General features: G+C 44.2%; 1 protein-coding gene across 3 annotated transcripts in view; it reads left to right on the forward strand.

The window, feature by feature from the left end:
* Positions 1 to 4535: 4535 nt before the first annotated feature.
* GABRA4 (gamma-aminobutyric acid type A receptor subunit alpha4) overlaps positions 4536 to 22432 on the forward strand; it is a 654190-nt gene continuing 636293 nt past the window's right edge. For 2 of the 3 annotated variants that reach the window (XM_069631718.1, XM_069631720.1), the window contains exons 1-2: positions 4735 to 5084; positions 5329 to 5450. In XM_069631718.1, the coding sequence (XP_069487819.1) occupies positions 4993 to 5084; positions 5329 to 5450 (214 nt within the window). In that variant the 5' untranslated portion in view covers positions 4735 to 4992. Of the gene's footprint in view, positions 5085 to 5328; positions 5451 to 22432 lie in introns of all 3 variants that reach the window. The other variant, XM_069631719.1, reaches the window with a different exon arrangement.

Below are 22432 nucleotides of genomic sequence, written 5' to 3' on the forward strand. Positions count from 1 at the left end.
TCTGGCTGGCCCATTGGATCATGCCATCCCATCCTGGGCTTCAAATGTTTTTGTTCGAACTAATGCACAGTTAATGCGGAGACCTGACCTTAAAAGTTATTTCTGCTGACTGTGTTATCTGCAAATCCCACAATTCTGATCTAATTATCCATATATCTTAGCATTTAAACTGAACACCAGACCTTCTTCTCCTAGAGGTCCTCAGCCAATGTCTTGAGGTCAAAGTTTCAGAGGCACAGACCTTCCAGTTCAATGGAGAAAAACAAGCTACATACATAATTCTAAAATAATTGCATTTTTCATTGATAAGATGTGTTTAACATGTAACATTTTGTATTACAAATAGGCCTACTGTTCATTAAAACAATCTTTCTGTTCTACTCTATTAGGACAGAGGTACATTCATTATTAATCTTTTGCACACAGATAGGCCACAGTTAACATAGGAAACCAGTACTCACTTCTACAAAAACTAAATAGGCTGTTCTCTATACAGGCTGTCATTTTATATAATGAAAATTAAGTCTCTTTATTCCTGATAAACACAATCTGTCACTTGACTTTATTCCTGAAATGTTATGCATTATTCCTCCTTTTTATCTTCCAAATGCACAGTGTTTCAGATGTACATTTTATTTCCACATGCACTGCTGCAGATTTACATCTGTCAAAGGTGCCTTTTCCCAGTTTATACAAAGTCAGCAGCTACTGCACCATGTGTTTCTTTTTGTTTGCCTCCATTGTACACAATCACAATAATACAATTCTAAGTCATACTCTCCTTCAACTCAGTATCTTTGTCTTTTACTAAAGTTGAAATAGGCCAATGTTTGTTCATTCACTAGGCTTTATATCGGAAAACAATGTTTTGACTGGCATTTATATTTCAATGGAACTTCACATTAGCCAGCTTCACTCTCACAATAGTGGTCTAGCATGGCCTCTCCATCTATGTCATTCTAGGGCTGTATTTTCACCCCAAATTAGTGAGCTATGAGACTTGCTCTTTCAGTACCAGTAGCCCTACCAAGCATTTCCGGAACTCTCTTAGTTGTCATGGCCTAGTGTCCTAGTTCATAGTCTGCACTACTCACTTGCTTCCTACAGACAGTTCATTCAAAGCCCAGGGCATGAAGTTCAGCAACACATGAACATAACAATGACACCACCACCGGGGATGAGAACTCAATCAATTCCCATTTACAACAGTCTCCCACCCTAGGTAGTTTGATACAAGTCATATCGACTGTACTTAAATCAGAGAGCTTGGGAGTTAAGGACCGTAGAATCATTAGATTAGAAAGATTCAGAAAAGGGCTATTCAGTACTGGATTCAATTCTTATAATTGAACCCATTTCCCTACTAGTAAGCATTCTTGGCAACCATAATATGTAGACCTTTGTGCTGATGAAGATAGTTCAGCCTGTCTGAACTTTCATTAATGACAGACAGACAGCAGCCCCAGCTGAGGTGGTAGTGTCGGGTATCACCAGATTATCCAAGGGAGCCTTATCCTTGGTCCGACCCTCTGTAGCCATCCATTTATCAGGCCCCGCAGATGTACCTTCCTAGTGGATCTATCTGCTTGGGTTTGTGTCACCCTAACGCCTTTGTTGAGGACAACTTCACCCCTCATCACCATTTGTCTTATAGCCAGGTAATGTTGTTGAATAGGCTGTGTGACTGAGACGGGTTCCACCTCAAACTGTTGTTTGGGCAATGTCTCCTCCTCAATTTCCATACAGGGTGCCCCCCCTCCCCTTGAGGTGAGGCCAATCATGAGGAATTAACAGGCAGTTCAGACACCGGGAGGCGGTCGGATACATTGTTGCCGATCATAATGGTCGGCTCTAACATTTGAGCAGACTTAGCTGCCACTGATTCCCTGGGGTGAGCGGGGCTCAGCTTGGGGTTGCCTGGTGTAGAGATGTTTCGATCATCCAATAGTGAGTCCACAAACCTTGCCAGGATACATTTCAGATAAAGTTGTTCTACTGAAATAGTAGTGCGAAGTAGGTGAAGTGCTTTGATCTTGTCGATACAGTTAGTTATTGCATGCAGATGGGAATTGTAACTCTCCATGTCTTTTGAAAAAGTTATTGCCTTCATTAGCGCAATACTCTCACCATCACTAGAAGAGTCAGAGAAATCTAAAGTCGAGCCTAGCCTCCGAAAGTCTGGACTCGCCAAAAAAATTGGAACCAATAATGTTTCTGAAATCCTGCTCCTCTTCATTAGGTGCCTTAACGGCGCCAGCTGACTCATGCCGAAGTCCTAAGCGTAGATTCAGGAGGGATTGGTTATTATCGATGGAGAAGGATTCTGGGCTTAAAGCTTCTTGGGTACATGTGTCAGCTACGATGTCTGGGGTGTCGGTAGTTTGTGCTGATAAGAGAAACCCAGATATGTGTGGCTGTTGAGCAGCCAGACCAGTGGGATTGTCTTTCTTTGCCTTGGGGGATGTGCAGGTGCCGGTAGGATTGGGGCTACGTGCTTGTTTGCCATTCTTCCTCAGGGTGCTCTGAAGTGAGCATTTCCACTGTTTACAAATCTTCATCCTGTTACTATTGCGTTATAGCCATTAAATTAAGGATAGTAAAAAAGTCGTAATCTGCATTCACTTACTGCATATTCAGCGAGTCAGGAAGCGCTTGGGCGAACCCCAGCATACTCACAGGAATAGTCACGGGCAATCCCTGAGTGACAGGCTCTTTGCGGCACTGTTTCTTCTGGCACCGTTAACCACTGTCTAACACCACAAACACCACAAACACTTTTCCTCCTCACTTCGCGTCGCTTCGCGAGATTAGGCAGTTATGTTGGCATTCCTTAAAGGCACAGGAAAGTGCTTGCGCGCGACCAATGAACCACGGTAAACGTCCTCTCCCTCCAGGCATTAGCATAGACTCAAACACCACAAACACGTCACCTCACTTCACGTCACTTTGCGAGAGTAGGCAGTTATGTAGGTGTTCCTTAAAGGCACATGAAAGTGTTTGCTTGCTCGGGAACAGCGAACCACGATAAGCGTCCTCTCCCTCCAGGCACCACCAGCATAGAGACAAACACCACAAACACTTTGCCTCACTTTACCGAGATTGTGCAACAATAGCTTCTTAAATAAAAATTCCTTCATTCCAGTAACACACTGTGATAAACAAATGCCATGCTAGAGTTGTATTTAAGCACCCGAGCCCCTCAATGTAGAGAGTACCCCGTCATCTACCTAGAAACCAAGTAGCAAATGCGCACTGTTGAAGGAACGTTCTAATTCAGAAAACGCATCGAGGCCACCAATGGTGGCAGATGGGCACTAAAGAATCACACTTACATTACATTAGAAAATCTTAGTTATGAAACCAGTATGTGTATTCGAATCATCCTGTGTGTTTATGGAAGAGCACTGTATTCTGCACGCAAGTCGCTAGTTCCTCAAGCAACTATCTAAAAATTTGGCGTAATTCGACTCGACCGTCTAAATCGAGCACGTTCCCTCTTAAAAAAGAACAACTGCATTGTTTAAGGGCCCTATAAATAGCACATGGTGTGTGCGGATGTGGTGTCCAGTTACAGTTTCGAAAATAAAGGTTCAAATGACCTTTTATTCGAAAGTCAAAGGGTCGGAAAAAAAAGGTTTTATTTTTTTATTTATATTTTTTTTAGTTTGGTTTGGTAAAAAAAAGTTTTTTTAATAAAGAAAACGGGGGGTTGGAGTGACCCCCCCCATAAAAAATTGAGTAGTTTTGCGCAGTAATCTGCGTCACACAGGGGAGGCTCTATAATGTTTACCGACACACTAGTGGCATAGCCCAGGGCGTTGGGCAGCGAGCTACGGAGGGACCTGTGTTGGGGTGGAGGATTATGGATGTGATTATTCAACACGCATGCCCTTGCCATGAGTGCCAGGACAGCGAAATGTGCGCTGCTTCGTCGCAAACTCTCAACAACGTAGAGGCCATTTAACATACCGCGCATAAGTATTGAGTTGCGCATTTCACTCATTAAAGGTACACAACCCCGGGTCATATATTGTGTGCTGTGCAAGGGTCGCCTTACTTCCTCTTGTTCTGAAGCGTCGACGCCTCGGCGGCTGGCAGCGCGGACGCGGTATGTACCATAGCAGTGATAGTGAGTGCATAGCGCAGACAGGTGCGATGGGCACTCTGCAGAAGAACCGTCATTGCCAAAAGGAAAATGCGTAAGGTGGTGGAAAACTCTGCATACGCAGAATGGGATGTTACAGATGATGTACCTTCTAACCTAATTTCTCTGCATTATTGGCAAGTAAACTGCACAACTCCACGGCGCAGCTGATGCCACTGCGCCATTATGTCGGCTATTTGTGTGTTGCTTTAAACAGGCACTCGTGGATTGCTTGGAGATCTGTCAAGATCCTCGCGAATAGGGCGCGTGCCTCTTACCCGGCTCCTTGGCACCCTTGAACCTCTTGCCCCCCCCTCTCTGTCACTCTGTCAAAATGTTAGTTCACGGGTTAAACCCCGAACGGCATTTCCACTTTTTTCACTTCGACGACATTATTATAACTCCCCGATAAACAACGCAACTACGCAGGGCAGTACGAGTCTTATCTGCCCCGGCCTTCGGTGGGCAGCCTTGGCATCAACCGCCCGTGCCACGAAGGCTGTGCAGGAATGGGGAGGTGGGGGGACACGCGCCTGCAGAGCGGTGGGCGGTGAGGAATCGGCGAACGGAACCAGAAGGCAGTGTGGATCAGCCTGTTGCCTCCCACCCCGGCAGCGGGAGGCGCTGGCTACTTGATACACAGGCGGTGTCTGGCGCACGGCGAGAGGGGTGCAGGTCCGAGGCAGCGCTCCCTGGGGTCGCCACCATCAGCAGGAGGTGGGCCGCCCGCCGTGTGTGCAGTGCGCTTGATGCGACGCTTGCCTGGCGCTGCTGCCGGGGTTCTCCCCCAGACTGGGCTTGGTATGGCATGACGAGCGACGCCGAACCTTAAAGGATGGCATGCAAAGATGGTCTCTGCCAGGAAGGAGCAAGCAATCGTGATGCCCTCCGCCGCCTTCCCCCTTGTCGCCCTTTACTATCTCCTGTGCCTGGTTACATGGTAAGTGCCGGAGACCCCCGCCTCCACCCACATGACCGTGCTTTAGGGTGTGTGGGCGACGGCAACACGTGTGTGTGTGTGTTTTGCCTGAATTCCAGCTATATTGTTTTGAGTATGGGGGCATCACGGAGAGGCGCAGTTTGCCAGCCGTGTTGCCTTCCTGCGTCTCCGCATCAGTTGCAGAAGAAGCGCCCCCCTCCTCCTGCAGAGCTCTAACTCCATCTCTGCTCTCCTTCCCCCGCAGTGCCGCTGCTGAGCCGCCCGGGCAGGCGAAAAAGGAGGAAAAACTGTACCCCGAGAATTTCACCAGGATCTTGGACAGTCTGCTGGACGGTTATGACAACAGGCTGCGTCCTGGATTTGGGGGTATGGTGATTTCAAAGCATCGAGTACTGTGCAGTCCTGTCTGTTTGTCTGTCTGTCTGTGTTGGAGTACCGCCGTAGGTATGTGCTGTGTAAAAAATATGGATTTTCGTTTAATAAGAAATGCACATTTTGAAATGGTAAACGCTGTGCAGCCACTTCTCAGTGTTATCGCAAGGCAAGCCACCTTTCACGCTGTAATGGAACGGGTGGGGGTGAGGGGGGGGCGCTTTAGTTAACTGCTTCGCGTTAAACAAAAACATGGAGTTACTGCTTTGCTCGTCTTCTCCTCCGGCGCTACTTTGGCGCCTGACTGAAGCGCGCGTGACGCACCTGAGCGCACAGGCGTGTCATCTCAGCCACACCCTCAGGACCCTCCGGCGCGCGCCGAGCGCGCCATGGAAACACCTGCGTGTTTCATCCACAGTCAGGCCGATGCCATGTTCCCGCATAATGAACCAGACTCCCAAACGCCCGGGACCAAGGAGCGCTAACCCAATTGCATTACTAATGAAGCCATTTAAGCGGATGCTCGCGGCGGGTGCGCTCCTGGAAGACGCGCTGGTGCGCGTATCTACTGTTCGCTTAGGAAGTAATGACGCACTCTAGATGTATCCTTCCTCAGTGGCGTTAAAGGTTGCTGGGGTCATTACATGTGGAAGATCGGCAGGAGGAAGCTTTTACGACAGACCTTAATGACAGAACCAGAAGCGCACGTGGAGCATTTTAAATTACATGTCTTCATTGGGTCGACCCATATAGTACTCGGCGAGGCCTTCCCCACGTTTCATGCAGTGCAATGCTCCAGTTACAGATGGGGTATGAATGAAGGGTTCTGATTCCTATACGCACACTAGACCCGTGTCGCGTTATATGTACTGCATTCTGCTAACAGGCATATTCATACTATGTATGGCGTAATTAATATACAAGACCACAGGTTTGAAATCCATGTGGTCCGATTTTTGCCAACCATTATAGAAGTTTTGCAGGTACAGTCGTTCTTCAGGGCCTCATTGTGGCAACGGTAAAGCATATGGGCCTAATTCACGGACGCATTTTTCAATGGCAAAACCCCATTGGAAAACGCTCTGTGAATCTGGACCATAGTATTATAAATGGCTCTTATTTGTTTTGGCTATTAGGTGGAAACCAAGCACCACCTGCAAGCCAAAACATTTGCATTGGAGTACAGCTATGGGGTAGATGATGTGTGAGGAGGGATACAGAGGGTGTGGGTGTTGTTTGGTTATTTACACACACCTTGACTGTCCATGGCTATGCTAGTCGTGGAGGTCAGTGCGTGTGACAACCAAAGCAGAAAAGGGTTTGCTATAGAAGAAGGTGATAGAAATGTAGTATTATTTTGGGGGATTTGCCTCTAAAGACACCCGAAGAACCTCCTCTTATTTACCTCTCAAGTATAGAAGAGGAAGTTAACGGTAGAGAGTGCGTTACGGCCGATGCGCACAGACTGGGGGATGGGCGGCTACAGAAGCTCATGCAAAGACAGACATGTAGAGAAGCTAACAGCATCACTGTGCATTCTGATCACTAATCGTAAATGAGCTTTTTCAAGAACTGAGGTTTAAAAAATATGCATGTAGAAAGTAGACACATCCTCTCTCTAGAGGAGGGCACACCTGTTTGGGATTGTTTGCATGCTCCGCGAGAGGGAACCTCATTATCATATTGCTGGTCTGCTCATGCTACACGTTAGCTCAAAACATGGAATGGAATGCTACACGGAGGAATTCCCAGTGGCGAAGAAGCATTATCTGAAGCACATGCATCCATCATGTCTTGGACAGACATGTGGTGGGGTTTTTCAGAAGACAGGCAGGGTGGGGCTGTGACTAAGGTTTCATCAGTGAGGAGGCACACGTCTTCGTCTAGTCTGGGTGGCCTGTGTCTCTTGAACAGGAGACATGGCCTAGCACTTCAAGTTGGACTGCACGCTTAGTTACTTTCTGTAATGGCACAGGTGAGACATCAAACTCTTAAAAGGGAGGCTTCAGGGCCTGGAGAAGTTACCATTTGCCCTGTTTTAAGCATTTCCAACCATCTCTTTTTGGTTGTTCTAATGAAAGTTTTCTTTGTCACATCTGTTCTTTTCCTCACATTATTGTCAAAGTTCAACTCACTACAGATTGTTCACCTGATCCAACATTATTTTTCGAAACGTGCTACCAAAACCGGATCTACATTGGCTCATATTGGAAAGTGAAGTGTGTTTTTCAGGTGTAATGTCAGGCAGTCCAATACACATAGGGTCTGATTTACAAAGCAAAGGAGTGACACGCAGTGCACAGCGGGTACAGGAACACTCTATATTTAAGTATTACAGATAACAGGCCCACCACTTAAGTGCTACTGTTCTTCCCTGACTCTTCTACAAACTGTCACTCCAAGAACCTTCCCACAGAATGCCCTACTATTCCATATTCCACTAAGTGTTACACATTCTACTACCCATACAATTCTAACACGTAGCTAAGAACTAAGAACACTACACAAACGTTTTACAATTGGATGTTCCCATTGGAAAACTCTTTTGTAAATCAGGCCATTTGAGTCATTTCATTGCCAATGGCAATCAGTGCTGAATAATGACTCTCTGTTCCCTGGAGGGCCACGAGGACATGTTTTTGTAACCGACCAGGGTTATTCCATTTGTAAATCTCCCACAGGTCCCTCTGTCAGCAGAATCACAGCTTCATTTTGAGTATCGTGATGGGAATTCATATCATTATTTATTTTTAACTGCAGATTTGTTTTCTTTCTGCAAAAAAGTGTAGGGACATATGAAGTGTCTCAAAGTAACTTTGTAGATACTTACCAGTTACGGACATGATGGCGTATATTATGCTTGCTCTGGATTCACACCTGTGATGTAACCACAGGAGATATTTCAAAATGATTCTCCAAGACATTGGGCCTCATTACAAGTTTGCCGGTACAGTAACAACGGTACCTATAAGCTTGCCGGTACCATTGTTACCGTACCAGCAAACTATGAGTTCTGCTCGTGGGTGACTTTTTGCTTGCCAGGTTTGACCTGGCGGGCAGACCGGCACCCGTGAGCAGACCATGCTGGATGCGCCAGCACCATTTTGAATGGTGCCAGTGCATCCGGCCTCCCCATTGAATCCTATGGGGCTCGTATGGGAATGGAGAGCATTTCTTTCCGGCACCCTGGAATGGGCAATTACTGGATGCAGGGGGGCCATAATGACCCAGTAAATGCACATTCCTGGGCGCCAGGAAAAAGATGATACCGGCAGCAGCCGTGCCTGTTATACCGGCACGGCTAGCACCGGTATTGTAATGAGGCCCAAATATGTTCAATCAGGAGGCAAACTATACGGATTTACTGGAAGGACGAGCAGGAGCAGAGGGAGAGAGACAGACAGACAGAGATCAGTGGATAGAAAGACAGGGAAGACGAGAAGAAGAGAGTGACCGAGAAAAAATAGCTAGCCAGATGGATACAAGATCCAAGCAGACAGGGAGAAGTCTAGCAAGCAAAGGCGAGAGAAAGAGAGGTTGATGGGAATCGGTGAATGGGAGAGAGACAAAGAGAACGAGCGAAATCCAGAGATTGGTATAGAGTGAGTGTTATCCAGAGAGAGGATGCATGGGAGACATAGAGAAAGAGAGAGATCCAACCAAAAAGCGAAAGAGAGCCTTTTAGCATGGCTGCGTTGTCACTGCTTTTGTGAGTGCTTACAATAAAAACAGCTCTGCATGAATGACCAGTTATGCTCTGCTGAAAAAATGAAACTGTCAATATTAGTGCGAGGTGAATAACTTCAGAATTAACTTGAACTACTTGATTTTCGTGTGGTTCTAGGTCACTTTCAAATTGTTTCTGAGTTTCTTTCATAAAAGTTTGAGGTACAATAGGAGGTCAGCAGTTGGTGTACTGTGTGGGAAAGTAGGGTGCTGCCATGTTATGTTATGTTATGTTATGTTATGTTAAAGGTACTTATATAGCACACCGTCACCAACGGAATTGGTCCCCAGACACTCTGGAGGATCTGTAAACTGGAAGGACGGGTAAGGTGACTAGGGAGGAGGGGAGCAGGAGGGTGCGAGAAGTGATGTGCTGTTGGCAGCTTCAGCTCGGTATACACCGAGTGCTGGGCTTTGGTGCTAGTATCGGATTGCGTGAGACCCCAAGTGCTGTAGGTGATGTTTATGTGTTGTTGATGCGGTGTTGTAAAGTACGTGCGGATTGCTGGGAGAGAGATGGTTGTGTGGCTTTGTGTGGTTTAAGTATGCAGAAGATTGAGGGTTTGGTTAGTGGGGTCTGTGTCCTGATTCAGGTACTTTTGATTCTGTTAGAGTTGTATCCCATGTGTACCAGCGCCATGATGCCCCCGGGCGACGGTGCGCTCTACAAGTTCAGGTAACATAACATAACATCCCTGTGGGTTGGGTTGATGCTGGTTCCTCATCGGCCGACTCACTTTGTTGGTGCTGTGCTGACCCTGCTGTATCATAATGAGTATTGTTTGGATTGATAGGTGCGTCTGAACCTTTCTTCGGGTGTGGGACTGGGTTGGTAATATCTCTATTCTCTTGTTATCTAGTGTGACACTGGTCAGTTGAGGTTATGAATGGTTCAGGGTTGGAGTGGTGTTGATGTGGCGTTCTAGTGCTTCCGTCTTGGTGAGCCTGTGTATTCAGTTGTTCTTTTCCTCCTATCATGACTATCTTTCCGTTGGTTCTTTGGTTTCTGTGGGGTGAACATCCTTGGGAATGTTGTTTAGTTGTAGCTTTTGTGTGATGGTGCATTGTGCTTCCCGCTGTGTAGTAGGTGGACAGTGTGTAGTTATGAAACATTCTGTTTCTCACCCACTGGATTGGGGCTCGTGGTGTAGTGCTTCCTTTCCCTCTCTGTCTGTTGTCTTTAGGTCAGTTGGGAATGGCTATGGTTTAAGGTCATGGTCCTCTTGATGATTCGTCCTTGTGTTTCTGTCTTTGTCTTGCTATGTATACGGTCTTTGGTCGTATTGCGGCTAATTCCCGGTTGGTGTTTAGTATGTTGTGGGATATTTTCCTGAGGGTTTTTCCCATTGATTGTTTGGTGTGGATCCGAGTCTCTCTCTACGTTCATAGATGTTTTAGTTGTGTGCGTGCCCCTGTGGCTGGTCCTTCTAGTTATGACGTGAAAAGCCAGGTTTTGAGTAGTTTTCTGAATAGCAGGTGGTTTCTTGTGTTAAGTATGTACTTTGGAAGGTCATTGCAGGTTTCTGGAGCTTGGTGAGAGAAGGAGGATCGTCCAAGTTTTCTTTCGTTGTAGAGTTTTGGTTCCAGGCGCATGTCAACGCTTGATCTGAGCGTTCTTGTTGGTTGATGTAGATGCAGTTTGTCTCTGAGGAACTCAGTGCCTACGTTGTGTACCGCTCTGTGCATGAGGCACATTGTTTTGAATTTTATTAGTTGTTTTATTGGTAGCCAATGTTGTGTGTTCAGCGCTGGTGTGGTGTGTTCTCTTCGGGGTAGTTTCAGAAGCAGTCTGGCTGCCGTGTTTTGAATGCGTTGTAGTTTTTTTAAAAGTCGTTCCAGCATGCCTATGTATAGGCTGTTGGCGTAGTCTACTCAGGACATGACTAGGGCGATGATGGTGGTTGTTTTGTTGGCGAACGATAGGAATGGTGGGATCCTCTTTGCCGCTCGCAGGAGGAAGAAGATTTTCTTGAGAAGGGCGTTTACTTGTGGCTCTAGCGTGAGATCATTGTCCATCAGGAACCCCAGATTTTTTACAACCGGTGAGGGTGCTGGGGTTGTCCCGAGTTCCCTTGGCCAAGGGATGAAGTGATTTTCTCCTCCATTTTTTCTGACAACCATTATTCCTGTTTTGCTTGGGTTGATTTTGAGGCAGTGAGGTTCATCCAGAGGAATATATGACAGAGACAGTTTTCTAGCGTTGAGTTTATTTCTAAGTTTTCTTGTATTTTGAAGATTATTTGTGTATCGTCGGCATAGGTGTAGCAGGTGAGGCTGTGGCTTTTGATGATTCTGATAAGTAGATACAGGTAGATGTTGAATTGTAGCGGGGAGAAGGAAGATCCTTGTGGTACTCGACAGGTGGAATAACTTGGGCTAGATTTGAAGGGTTTCACCCATACGGATCCATTCTGTTTTTTAGGAAAGATTTGATCCATAGTAAGGTGGTGTCTGTTATTTCCAGTCCTTCTAATCTTGTTATGAGTGTGTTGTGGGTAACTGTGTTGAATGCTGCTGATAGGTCTAGGAGTATCAAGGCAGTGCTGTTGTCCCAGTCTGTGTTCATTTTTAGATCGTCCCATATTTAGAGCAGAGCTGATTCCGTTCCTCTCATTGGTCGGAAGCCAACTTTTGCTTGGTCTAGTAGGCCGTGCTCTTCTATGAAGTCTTGGGTCGTTTTTTATTTGTAAGTTTCGAGCAGTTTGGCTGTGTACGGGATGTTGGAGATGGGTCTGTAGTTGGAGTTGTCCTCTCCGTTTCCTCCTCTACGTTTCCCCCACACAGACCTCTGTAGCTTGACCCAGGGTCATAGTTCTGCCTAGTAGGCCATTAAAAAGCAGTGAGCTAGATTCACGTTTTAATTTGGCCTATTAGGTGTCGCTATAAACCAAAACTATTGCATTAGAGTACAGATAGGGAGAAATGGCACATGAGGAGAGACACACAGCTTGTAGGTGTTGTTTGCTTATTTACCAGCCCATTAACTGCCCAGGGTCATGATAATCTCTATGGCCATTCTCACCAGGTTCTTGCCCTTCCCCGCCCAAAACACTTCCTTGTGGGAACTTTTTGAGCTCACTTTAATCAAGCCATACCATCAAACTTTGCACTCAAAGTCATCATTACGAGTTGGGTGGTATTTCGGTGGTAAATCTGCCAGAATACCGCCCAAAGGAATTACTTTTACCGTCACTTTGTCTGGCAGATTTACAGCTGGATTACAAGTGATGGTGGCAGTGTTAGTCCCCATTAATATGGAGTGCATTGGACTTCATGGGTGATTTCGGCAGAATTACTGGCAGCGTAATTACCCCAGTGGTAATTCTGCCGATTTTGCTGATGTTTCACGGAAAGTGGGAGGTTTTACCTCCAGCATGCTGCTGGAGGTAAATCACCAACTCCAGGGCCAAACTCGTAGTATGGCAAAGGGGGAAAAGTGGCAGTAATTTTGTTACATCACTTTTTTATCACACAACCATACTCGTAATGAGCCCCTTATAAAGTGCCTGCCAGTGTTTTTTTCAAAGCAGTCTTCTGCGAGTTAATTACTTAAATGAAGTTGTAAACCCACTGTTGGTGTACCTGAAAATATCTTAACCAGGTCTGCCAGGCCTGCCTTTAGCCACTCTATTTATAAGCACTCCTTCACTGAAGTCCTGCTAAAATCAAGCACTGTGAAAGCCAACATTTCTGGTTTGTGTATAACTATTAGGCATTTGGCAGTCACTGCTATTAGATGCCAAGGAACCCACACCATTTTGCACCTGCAACCATCAATGGGCAGTTAGTACCACTATGGCTGTGCCTGGCAAGTGCCTTTCCCATGCTTAGTCTACACAAAAACACAAACTGTTGGCCTTGCTCTTGTACTGGAAACAGAACATTATTTTACACTTCTTGGGGTGATTTGTTGGGGCATGGTGAGCAGTAGGGGAAAGAGGGGATCTTTGGGTGTCTTGGAGGTAATTGGTCAACCCCACAAAAGAGACACACTTGCCGATACCAACATTTTTAATCTGTGCCCTGCGAGTTTTTCAACTTTCCTTTTGGAGGGTTTGCACAGGCTTAGTACAGAGTAAGTCTTACTAGAAGGTATGTTTTGAAGAAGAATAAAAATGAAAGATGCAGACTGTGGGCCTAATTTAAGAACCATGTTAAAAACAATATGGGGCTATATTCTGTACTGTGCTAATCACAATAAAGTAGAAACCGAGTTTAGGATTAACATATTTCAAATGATATTCTATCTCTTAGCACTTGCAGTTCAATCTACAGCAGTCAAAAATAAATGCACCATAAATTCAATGGATATTTTTGGACACTATGCACATAACCTGCTTTTGTTTTGTGTGGGCTGAGGCAGGAAGTTCCACATCATTTGAAGGAACAGGATTTATTTTTGGAATATGTGGAACATTGATTGGATTTAGTTGAATGAAGGGTAGGAAAAAAGGCAGGTACATCATTTAGGGTCGCAACTAGCACCCCTCAATTCTCCCTTGCTACCCCTGTGGCCTCCCTTGATGCCCCTAAAAAAAGAAAGAAAAAAACGTGTTTTTTTAGGCTCCTGGGCTGGGGCCAGCAGCATGTGTTTTTTTTGTTTCTGGAGTGGCTGGTTTTCTGGTAGCTATAGCTGGTAAGATAGTTCAGTGGGTAGAGCGTTCACTGATGCAATGTGTGTGTGATCTACAGGTTCGACTCCCGGCAAGGTCAATTTGGTCTTTCTTTCTGATGAGGTTGATAAATGATTACCAACACAGGTTGGGTGATATTTTATGTATATTTATTCTATATGAAGTGCTTAAACGTAAGTGCTATATAATAATACATCATTATCGTTTGGCATTGGATGTCTGCTTGCATTCACAGTAATTTGATAATATGGGCCTATACGCACTGATATTAACAATACATATGGTGATTCATTCTTGTATGCAATGTATATCACTTTACAGTGATATGGTAAAAATATTTTTCATAGTGTACTTAGAAACAATGCTATTTGATGCCACTTTCTGTTTTGTCAAGAATTGGAAGGTCATGTTCCATCGTTTCCCAGGATGTCACTTCGGGGTGGGGTCAGATGACATCACGTCCTGTGATGTCATCAGAGGTCAATGGCCATGTGATGTCACTTCCACTACCCCAGGTATTTGGTGAAATGACATCCCTGAAAAACATTTTTGTGACTACACCTTACATTGCATGACATAAATGCTTTGACTACTGCTTGTCAGCTTGTGGAGCAGGACATCACATCATTGTTTGGAAGAAGCTACAGGCAGCAGATTACATTTCGTAGCTGAAAATATGTCCTCCTTTTTGTGGCTAGAGAAAATAATAATTTGTACTCGTGTAGAATGAGTCTTCTAATGCTTAGGAGGCAGGAGAGTGCATACAGTAGTTGTAAATGTCATTCCGCGGCCATGGAAAATACTTTTTGATCATGTAGAAAAAGTCTTATAATTATTTGGTGGTTGGAACAGACTGCAGCTCGTTTTCCTTAGGCATGTGGCATAGAAAACATACATAAAAGGCAAGGGTTTTATGCATTTTCCATACTTTACGTTTCTTCCTGCATTTGGATAGCGGAGAAGAGGGGTGGAAGACAACATTGCATTTCCGCCACTCCCTTCCTCTCTGAGATACAAATACTTATAGCATTTGCGCTGGCATGGATTTTCTTGCAGGCAGCAAATGCTGTGGATCCCTATGCGGTCTGCTGGTTTATTATTTTTATTTTATTGGGTATTTTTGAAACATCTATACAGCAAATGGTGTTTCAGGTGCCACAAGACAAATATGGGGGTGGGAAGAAAAAAAGCAATAACAGTCCTACTAGGCCTTGTGTCATTCGTATCATGCATGTACTGTAACAAGAAGTGCAAGGGAGGGGGAAGTGGAGGGGGCGAGGGGGGTTTGCCGGTCGGTGCCAAATGCTATTGTGGGATGGGAAGTGCAGGGCAGAGAGGAGAGAGTGCAAGGGGTTTGGGGGGGGAAGAGGGCCACAGGGCGCATAAAAAAGTAGGCAGACCCCATAGGGATCCATTGTAAACTCTGCCCGCGATGTACAAATGGCAAGCAGCGTTTACTCAATTTGCAAGACGGAGTGGAAGATTGCAGGGCAAAAGGCAGCGTACACGATTGTAAACTGGCTTTTGTCTGCACACTTGCACTCTGTCATGCAAATGATCAAATGTCAGCAGCAGGGACTTGCCTACATGTATGTCTAAACGTAACTTGTCCCTGCCTCCGAAAACCACCTGACTCCAAAATGAACCCCATTATGTTCAGTGACTTTATCTTAAGTGAGTGTGCCATTTTAGTATTGGGGTACAGATCATTCTAGTGACCACCTTGTATGACATAAATGTGCATGTCACTGTTTGCCAAACTGAGCAGAAGAACATCAAATATTTTTTTGTGAGGTGAGCAGCAGGCCAGAGATTGCATTCAGTTATTGTACCATTTTTTTGCGGTGAGAGAAAATATTAGCATATTAAAAGTCTTATAAGTCTTTCAAGACTCATTCATTTAGTGGTTTTAACACAGTGAGTATTCATTTGTGACCAGCGAAAATACCGATTGATTGCTTAGATGCAGTCTTATAATTCCTATGAGGCAGGAGGAGGTTATATTCAATGTATCTAACTCTTTTTTCCATCTTGTTGCATCCTGACAAAATACTTGTTGCTGGTGAAGTTGGGAATAAAGCAGTTTAGTAGTCTTTATGGCAAGAGAGTGCAGTCAGGGTCTGTAAATTAATGCGTCACCGTTCTTTGTCTACCAGAAATACTTGCTGCTTGTATGGAAAAAGTCTTACTTCGAAATGGTTGAGATTATCGTCAGTTGCTGCAAATGAGTGCACCTTTTAGTGCTATGGATGCGATCATCCCAGTGATTACCTTCCATGATATAAAGACATTTTTGGAGAAAGAAGCAGGCATGTGATTGCATTTAGTGGATGTAACTCACTTGATTATTTGTTTGTAGTAAGAGAACATATTCGTGTCTTGCACAGGATAAATCTTATCATTGTTTGGAGGCAGAAGCATGCATTCAGTCACTGTAACCGCAAGTATTATCTTGTGTGGCCAGAAGATATGCTTGTTTCTTACTAAGGTGTGAATACAAACATCTTAGCACGCAAGAGATCTTATTGAGTGTCTATTTCTGAGTGTGTTATTTTTTTATGGTCAGAGGTTGGTTATACATGTTGCTTTCAGGGAAAACATAATTTTTGGGGGGAAAGAGGAGATTATGTTGAGTTTATGTAACTTGCGAGTGCCATATTTTTATAGGGAGACAAAATAAATCTATGGTATGTACTTTGCTGTCTAATTTGATCATATATGATGCAGAAATTACACAGATCTCCCACACCTGACTGTAACAATCCCACCCCAAAATCTAGGACAAGTAACACCGTTTTTAATCTATTTAGTTTTACTTAAAATAATTAATTAAGAAATTAATGTAGGTCCCCAGATGTTGACAAAGACACCTTCAACCTGCCTCTGTTGCCGCACTGTTTTCATTCCAATTTGCACCAAGATCCATACATAGAAAAAAAAATTAAGAATGAATTCTAGGCAGTGGATTCAAATACTTCTCAATGGAAGACACGCAAATTGACATTGCTACATTTTACTTTTGTGAAAGATTCTATTTATATTATAGAATTGTGTCTACCGAGACCCACCCCCAATGAAATTGAAAGGTGAGGCAGATCTCAGACAAAAGTTTAAAATAAAACAATGTACATTGTTTTCCCTGAAACAGTTAAGACATACTTGCAACAGGGACATATTTTGCTTTAATAAAAACCATCAATTCTTGTACTGATTTAATCTGCAATGTTTGGTATGTCTGTGAAAAACCGTTGATTCCAAGTTTGGGTATAGATACTATTTGAAATCTTTTGTGATGTTTTATTGTTTGTAAATATTTGTAAAACTTGACTTTCTTAGAGTGTCTTTTTCTTTTGGAATGCTGGGACAGTGTGGCCTAACTTTCACTTTTCTCCAGGAATCAGGTTCACCATCACAACACCTGAGCATGATGTGTTTATTAAGAAATATATGTCAATTACTGTATGGACTGTGGCAGATACCAACCAAAGTCCTTATAATTCCACATCTTAATCTGAGATGTCTAAGGGCTCCACATATGCCAAACTGCAGCAGAAAAAGCATATTATGTCATGGCACCTAGGGTCTAAAGAGGGCTCCTAAAATACTGTAAAAAACAGCTCTGAAAATACATGTTATCTGGGATCTAATTTTGGGGAAATTGTCTAGCTAATGTTGGGCGTGATACTCATTTTGTTTGTTTTTCAAAATCCAACAACGGGTAGAAAAACCAACTGGACTCATGCAGCTCTGTAAAGTTAGATCTTTCTTTCATTCCGTACACCTTCTCTCAGGTAGGTTGGTTCTGTCCTGGAAAAGGCCTCTTCATTCAATCCAATGTGGGAAAAGGCTCTTTATTGTGATTTCCCCATAAGTTACATCCGGTTGGCATACAATTTACTTCTCTCCTGTCAGACGGGCCTTCTTGCTTCCCTGTTTTTTTTCTAAAACTTCAGCTTATTCCTGTATGTGTGATCTTAAATAGCTAGCAATCTCCCACCAGGCAGCTTTATTTGACATGGCATTTTGGATTGGACAGGGCTTGGGATGGATTCCATTCACTTTCTCACACTCGCCAGAACCCTATTATTTGAGTCACTTGGCACATTCAATTTTGACACGTCAGGTGGGGTTGTATCAGCTACAAACTAATTTGGAGTAACCAATATTGAACTAGAATCTTTATTTTTCAACTAATTCTCTGCATGGGCATGTGATGTTGGTAAAATAGCATGTTCAGGGTCATACACATATTCTCAATCTAGGTATATTTTGTTATGTTCTTGGCACTAAATGCATGATGGAGTTATTAAAATATGTGAATTATACATGTCATATATTTTTAATATACAATGTTTATATGCAAATGATTGCCAAATGCCTACTGAATCCAGATCTATATCCGGTTTAAAAGAGAGATGAATGCTTCTGAAATTATAACTTATAATGTATTACCCATCTTCACTCTGTCCTACACCATTCTAAGTCAATTTTACTATTCATTTTAACTGAATTTCATATGTGTGGCTTTCCCCTTTATCAACAGAAACCATATTTTTAAATCTATTATTTAATGTGATAAAAGATCAAACTGGACTGAGACCTAATAGCACATATGTACATTTGCTGTGAAGCATAATGCTCTTCAAGATTGCATGCTACAAACCTCTCGTATGTATCTGTTTCTGGAATTGTATGTAATGTTTGATTAGACACGGGAATTGTAGACTTTCTCTTTACATAAAAAAATAGGGCCAAGGCCTTGAAAATTTTAAAGCAAACTACTCACATTTAAATGTATTTCTTGTAGTTTTGAAAAAGTGCCTATTGTTAAAAGGGCTATTAAATCATCTCTGCATTGATCAATGTGGTCTGCACACAATAGCTTTACAAAAGAGTTTAAATGTATGGATGGTTTCAGGACATGTTCCTTTTTGGGTTATTCTGAGTTCACATTCAAGAGAGATTCTGGGGAGGTTGAAACCTCAAATCTCCCTCCTACTGCTGCCCAAAGGTATAGTCATTTAAAATAAGTGGGTATACCTTACCTTACTGTAGACACCTCCAAAATCCCCCTAAGGGAAGTGGTGTACTTATAAAAACAAAATTCACAGCTGATCACCATTCCCCAGACCCTGTCTTAAAGCAAAGGGGTGTTAAATGTAAACTGAATATCCGGGTATGTGCTGGGGCAGAAACGTGTCTTGCCAAATTACATAGAGTGAAGTCCCTGATTAAAAGCATTCCCTCTACAGAGAGTGACAAAGTGACTTCTGATAGAAGAGTGATTCTTCATTGCATAGTGGTGAAGGAGAAATGGTTCCATACATATAAAACATTTAATTTTTTACATCTGTTGTGCTCCAACACTGCTAGCATTGCCAAGTGCACAGGGAGATTAAAAATAAAGAGTGCTGCATGTGTGAATTTGCTTTTGCTAATAGAAAAGTGATGCATGTAAATTAAGCTTAATGTAAAGTGTATTGCCAAGCGTATGATCTGGTCAGGTTTCATGGTGCTTCATGTTATGTAAATTAAACCCCATGCAAAGTATACTGGGAAGTTAACTAGTTCTGTCATATCCAGGGTGCTGCACATTTCTGTATATTAATAGTATTTTGTGATAGACACAGGTATCTGAGGTTTCTAAAGACCTGTATTTGTATGTAACCAAGATGGGAAAAAAAGAACCAAAGAACCCAAGAAGGAAAATTGTACATGTTGTTAGGTTAAACAGACTGGGATCTGCGTTATCCGAAACCCACTGGTGTTTTCAATTTGTGTGAAAATTGAATTGTCAGGAAATAAAAACATTTGGCCCATGGAGCGTGGTGGTGTGTATTGTGATTTGTGCAAATATAAATGTTCCTATTAATCAAAAAATATATTCTTTCTACACACTGGCCCAATTCTTGTCTTATCTATTGCACAGGGGTGAGGGCTGATAGTGGTGCGAAATGAAGTCAAGTAAATCATCAGTGCGCATCCACTCAAATTACAAGCAATTTATGCTTCAGAAAAGTTATATACAATTTGGGTTCAGGGGAGGAATACTGAGCCTGACACGAGATCGTGATACAAACAGTGAAAGATAAGAGTCCTGTCTATTGACCATCCAGTCTCCTGCTGTCATGATGCCTACCCCCGGGCATCCGGATCAAGCCCATCACATCAGCCCCGGGAGCAGGCACCCAGACATTTACAAAAACCCCAGCAGCCCCAGCTAGGGGCTGTCTGGGTTCAGTTCTGGCGCCGTAGGCACCAGGCTCATAATAAAAATCAGTCCTGGCGCCATAGGCGCCAGGCTCATAGACATTACTTACCTCATGCAGACCATGCTGCAAATAAATCCAAGCCAACGTGAGGCCTGGATGGGACTATCTTACTACAGGGACTATTTTTTACTTGGGTGTGGTCCTGGGGAACTTCCTTCCTGGGACTACTTTGGAGGCTATTTAAACAACGCCCGAACAGCAGCACTTGCTTCGTGTTATTCTGCATCCAGCAGCGTGACTCTCACCGTGCCTGCAGCCAGCATCCAGTCTTCTGCCATGCCCGCCTCGAATCCGGAGCTCCTAGAATAAAGAGGAAGAAAAGGACAAGGTTAGAAAACAAACTTATTTCAAATTCCTCACCTGATTCTGGATCCATTTCATCTCCCGACCTGGAAGTACATCAGTCCTGTACGCGTCGCTTCGCCAGCTCCAGCACGGCGCCATACTCGCCAGTTCTCACAGCATATTTCGATCCGGCACTGTCTCCATCATTTCTTCGCCGTACTCCGGCACCGAGGGGCACAAGAATAACAAGGTGAGCCAAGGGAATCAACAAATACCTCTTACCACCATAGACTTACCTGATTTACCACTGGCGGTATTATTCTCCATATCTTCATATGCCGCATCTTTAAAGAGGGAGAAAAACAACACGTTAACGCATGTAATAGTTACCGGACAGCGTTGGGTAACACAGACTCTTACCTGAATGCCAGCAGCAGCTACGAGACCTTCTTCTCACGAACTCAGTTGCAACTTAAGGAAGGAAGGGGACAAGAGTGAACATCGGGCACATTGAACTCTTTGAACTTGATACTTACCAATCCCGCCTGGGACTTCAGAGTCAATGCTTACCGGAACTCTCCCAACGCCTTCAAACCAGTGAAGTAACTGGTATCTACGTGCCACTGCAAGACATGCAGGATGAAGAGCTCATCTTTACAAACATAAGGTGAAGTTACTAAGGGGATATCAGAGGTGATTAGTGGGGGAGAGCGAGAACAGTTGGGAGGCCCTCACTAAAACCCACAGGTGGCTAATCCCTGTCTCCACTAGCAGGAAAATACTTCTTCGGGTCCAGCAGACAAGACTAGGCGGGCCAGTCCAGACAGTCATCTCTGCACTACACATCACGTTGACGGAGACCGCAGCTGTCCGGGTCCGATCGACACCCCTGTGGGGTCCAGGTGAGCGTAACAGAACACAAAGCCTTTCTAAAAATACCCACCCGGGTGTTATGGAAACCTCAGAAACCAACCAACTGGCCCAATTATTGGGGGAATTTGGGGCGGAAGTACATACCGCTCGCCAAGAGACTAATGCCCTCAGGAGAGAACTGATTGTCTCAAAGGAGCGCACTGATGATCTGGCTAGGCAACTACTGCAAAACCAAGCTGGGCAAACACCCCTACCTGGATATGGGGGAAACCCAACCCCCGTTTCATCAAGCAATCCTGTGCAAGTGGTTTTACCAGGAAATATTCCGTTAGCTCCACCCGAATGCTTTGCTGGGGACCCCAAAAGGTTCGTCGTATTTATGAACCAATGCCGCTTGCACTTTTTATGCAGACCGGGAGCCTTTCCAAATGACAAAGCCAAAGTAGCCTTTGTATTGTCATATCTTAGTGGCAGCGCAGCGGATTGGTCCATTCCATTAGTCAACCAGGATGATCCTCTTCTCCGGGATTTTCAGGGTTTTCAAAGGAGCATGGAAAAACTATTCGCCAGACACTTACAGTGTCAAGCCCTAGACAATGAACTTTTATCCTTACGACGGGGTAACCAGGATCTGCTAACCTATATTGCAACCTTCAATAGGTTGGTGGTGGAAACCGGGTGGCTGGAGGAAAAACGAATTACATTGTTTCATCGTGGTCTTCGGGGAGAACTCAAAGACGTCTTGGCTCAAGTTGTGAACAAACCTCAGGATTGCACAGAATTTATAGACTTAGTGGTCCAGCTAGACCACCGACTTCAGAACCGAAAGACTGATTGAGCTAAGTTCGAGAATCGGGTATTGGTTAAACCCAACGTTGCCCTCAAAGGAACAGATGCATCTGAACCTATGCAGATCGGGGGATTAAAGGACCCTTAAATCAAAAGGAAAGAGAAAGAAGACGACAGATACAGTTGTGTCTGTACTGTGGAACCTCAGGACATTTTCTACGGGATTGCCTTACAAAACCACCCAAGAAGGTGGTAGGAGTTGCTGATAAAAGCTACATAGAGCCTGATTCGGGAAACGACCACGCCCGACAAGCGTAGAGGTCCGCTTGCCGAGCTTAAAGAAGGACACTCAGACCTCGCATCTGATCATCCCAATGGTCCTACTTGATTCCAGGCA

Source organism: Ambystoma mexicanum, chromosome 6q, assembly GCF_040938575.1.
Source record: "Ambystoma mexicanum isolate Mex_15411 chromosome 6q, UKY_AmexF1_1, whole genome shotgun sequence".
Classification (NCBI taxonomy): Eukaryota; Metazoa; Chordata; class Amphibia; order Caudata; family Ambystomatidae; genus Ambystoma; species Ambystoma mexicanum.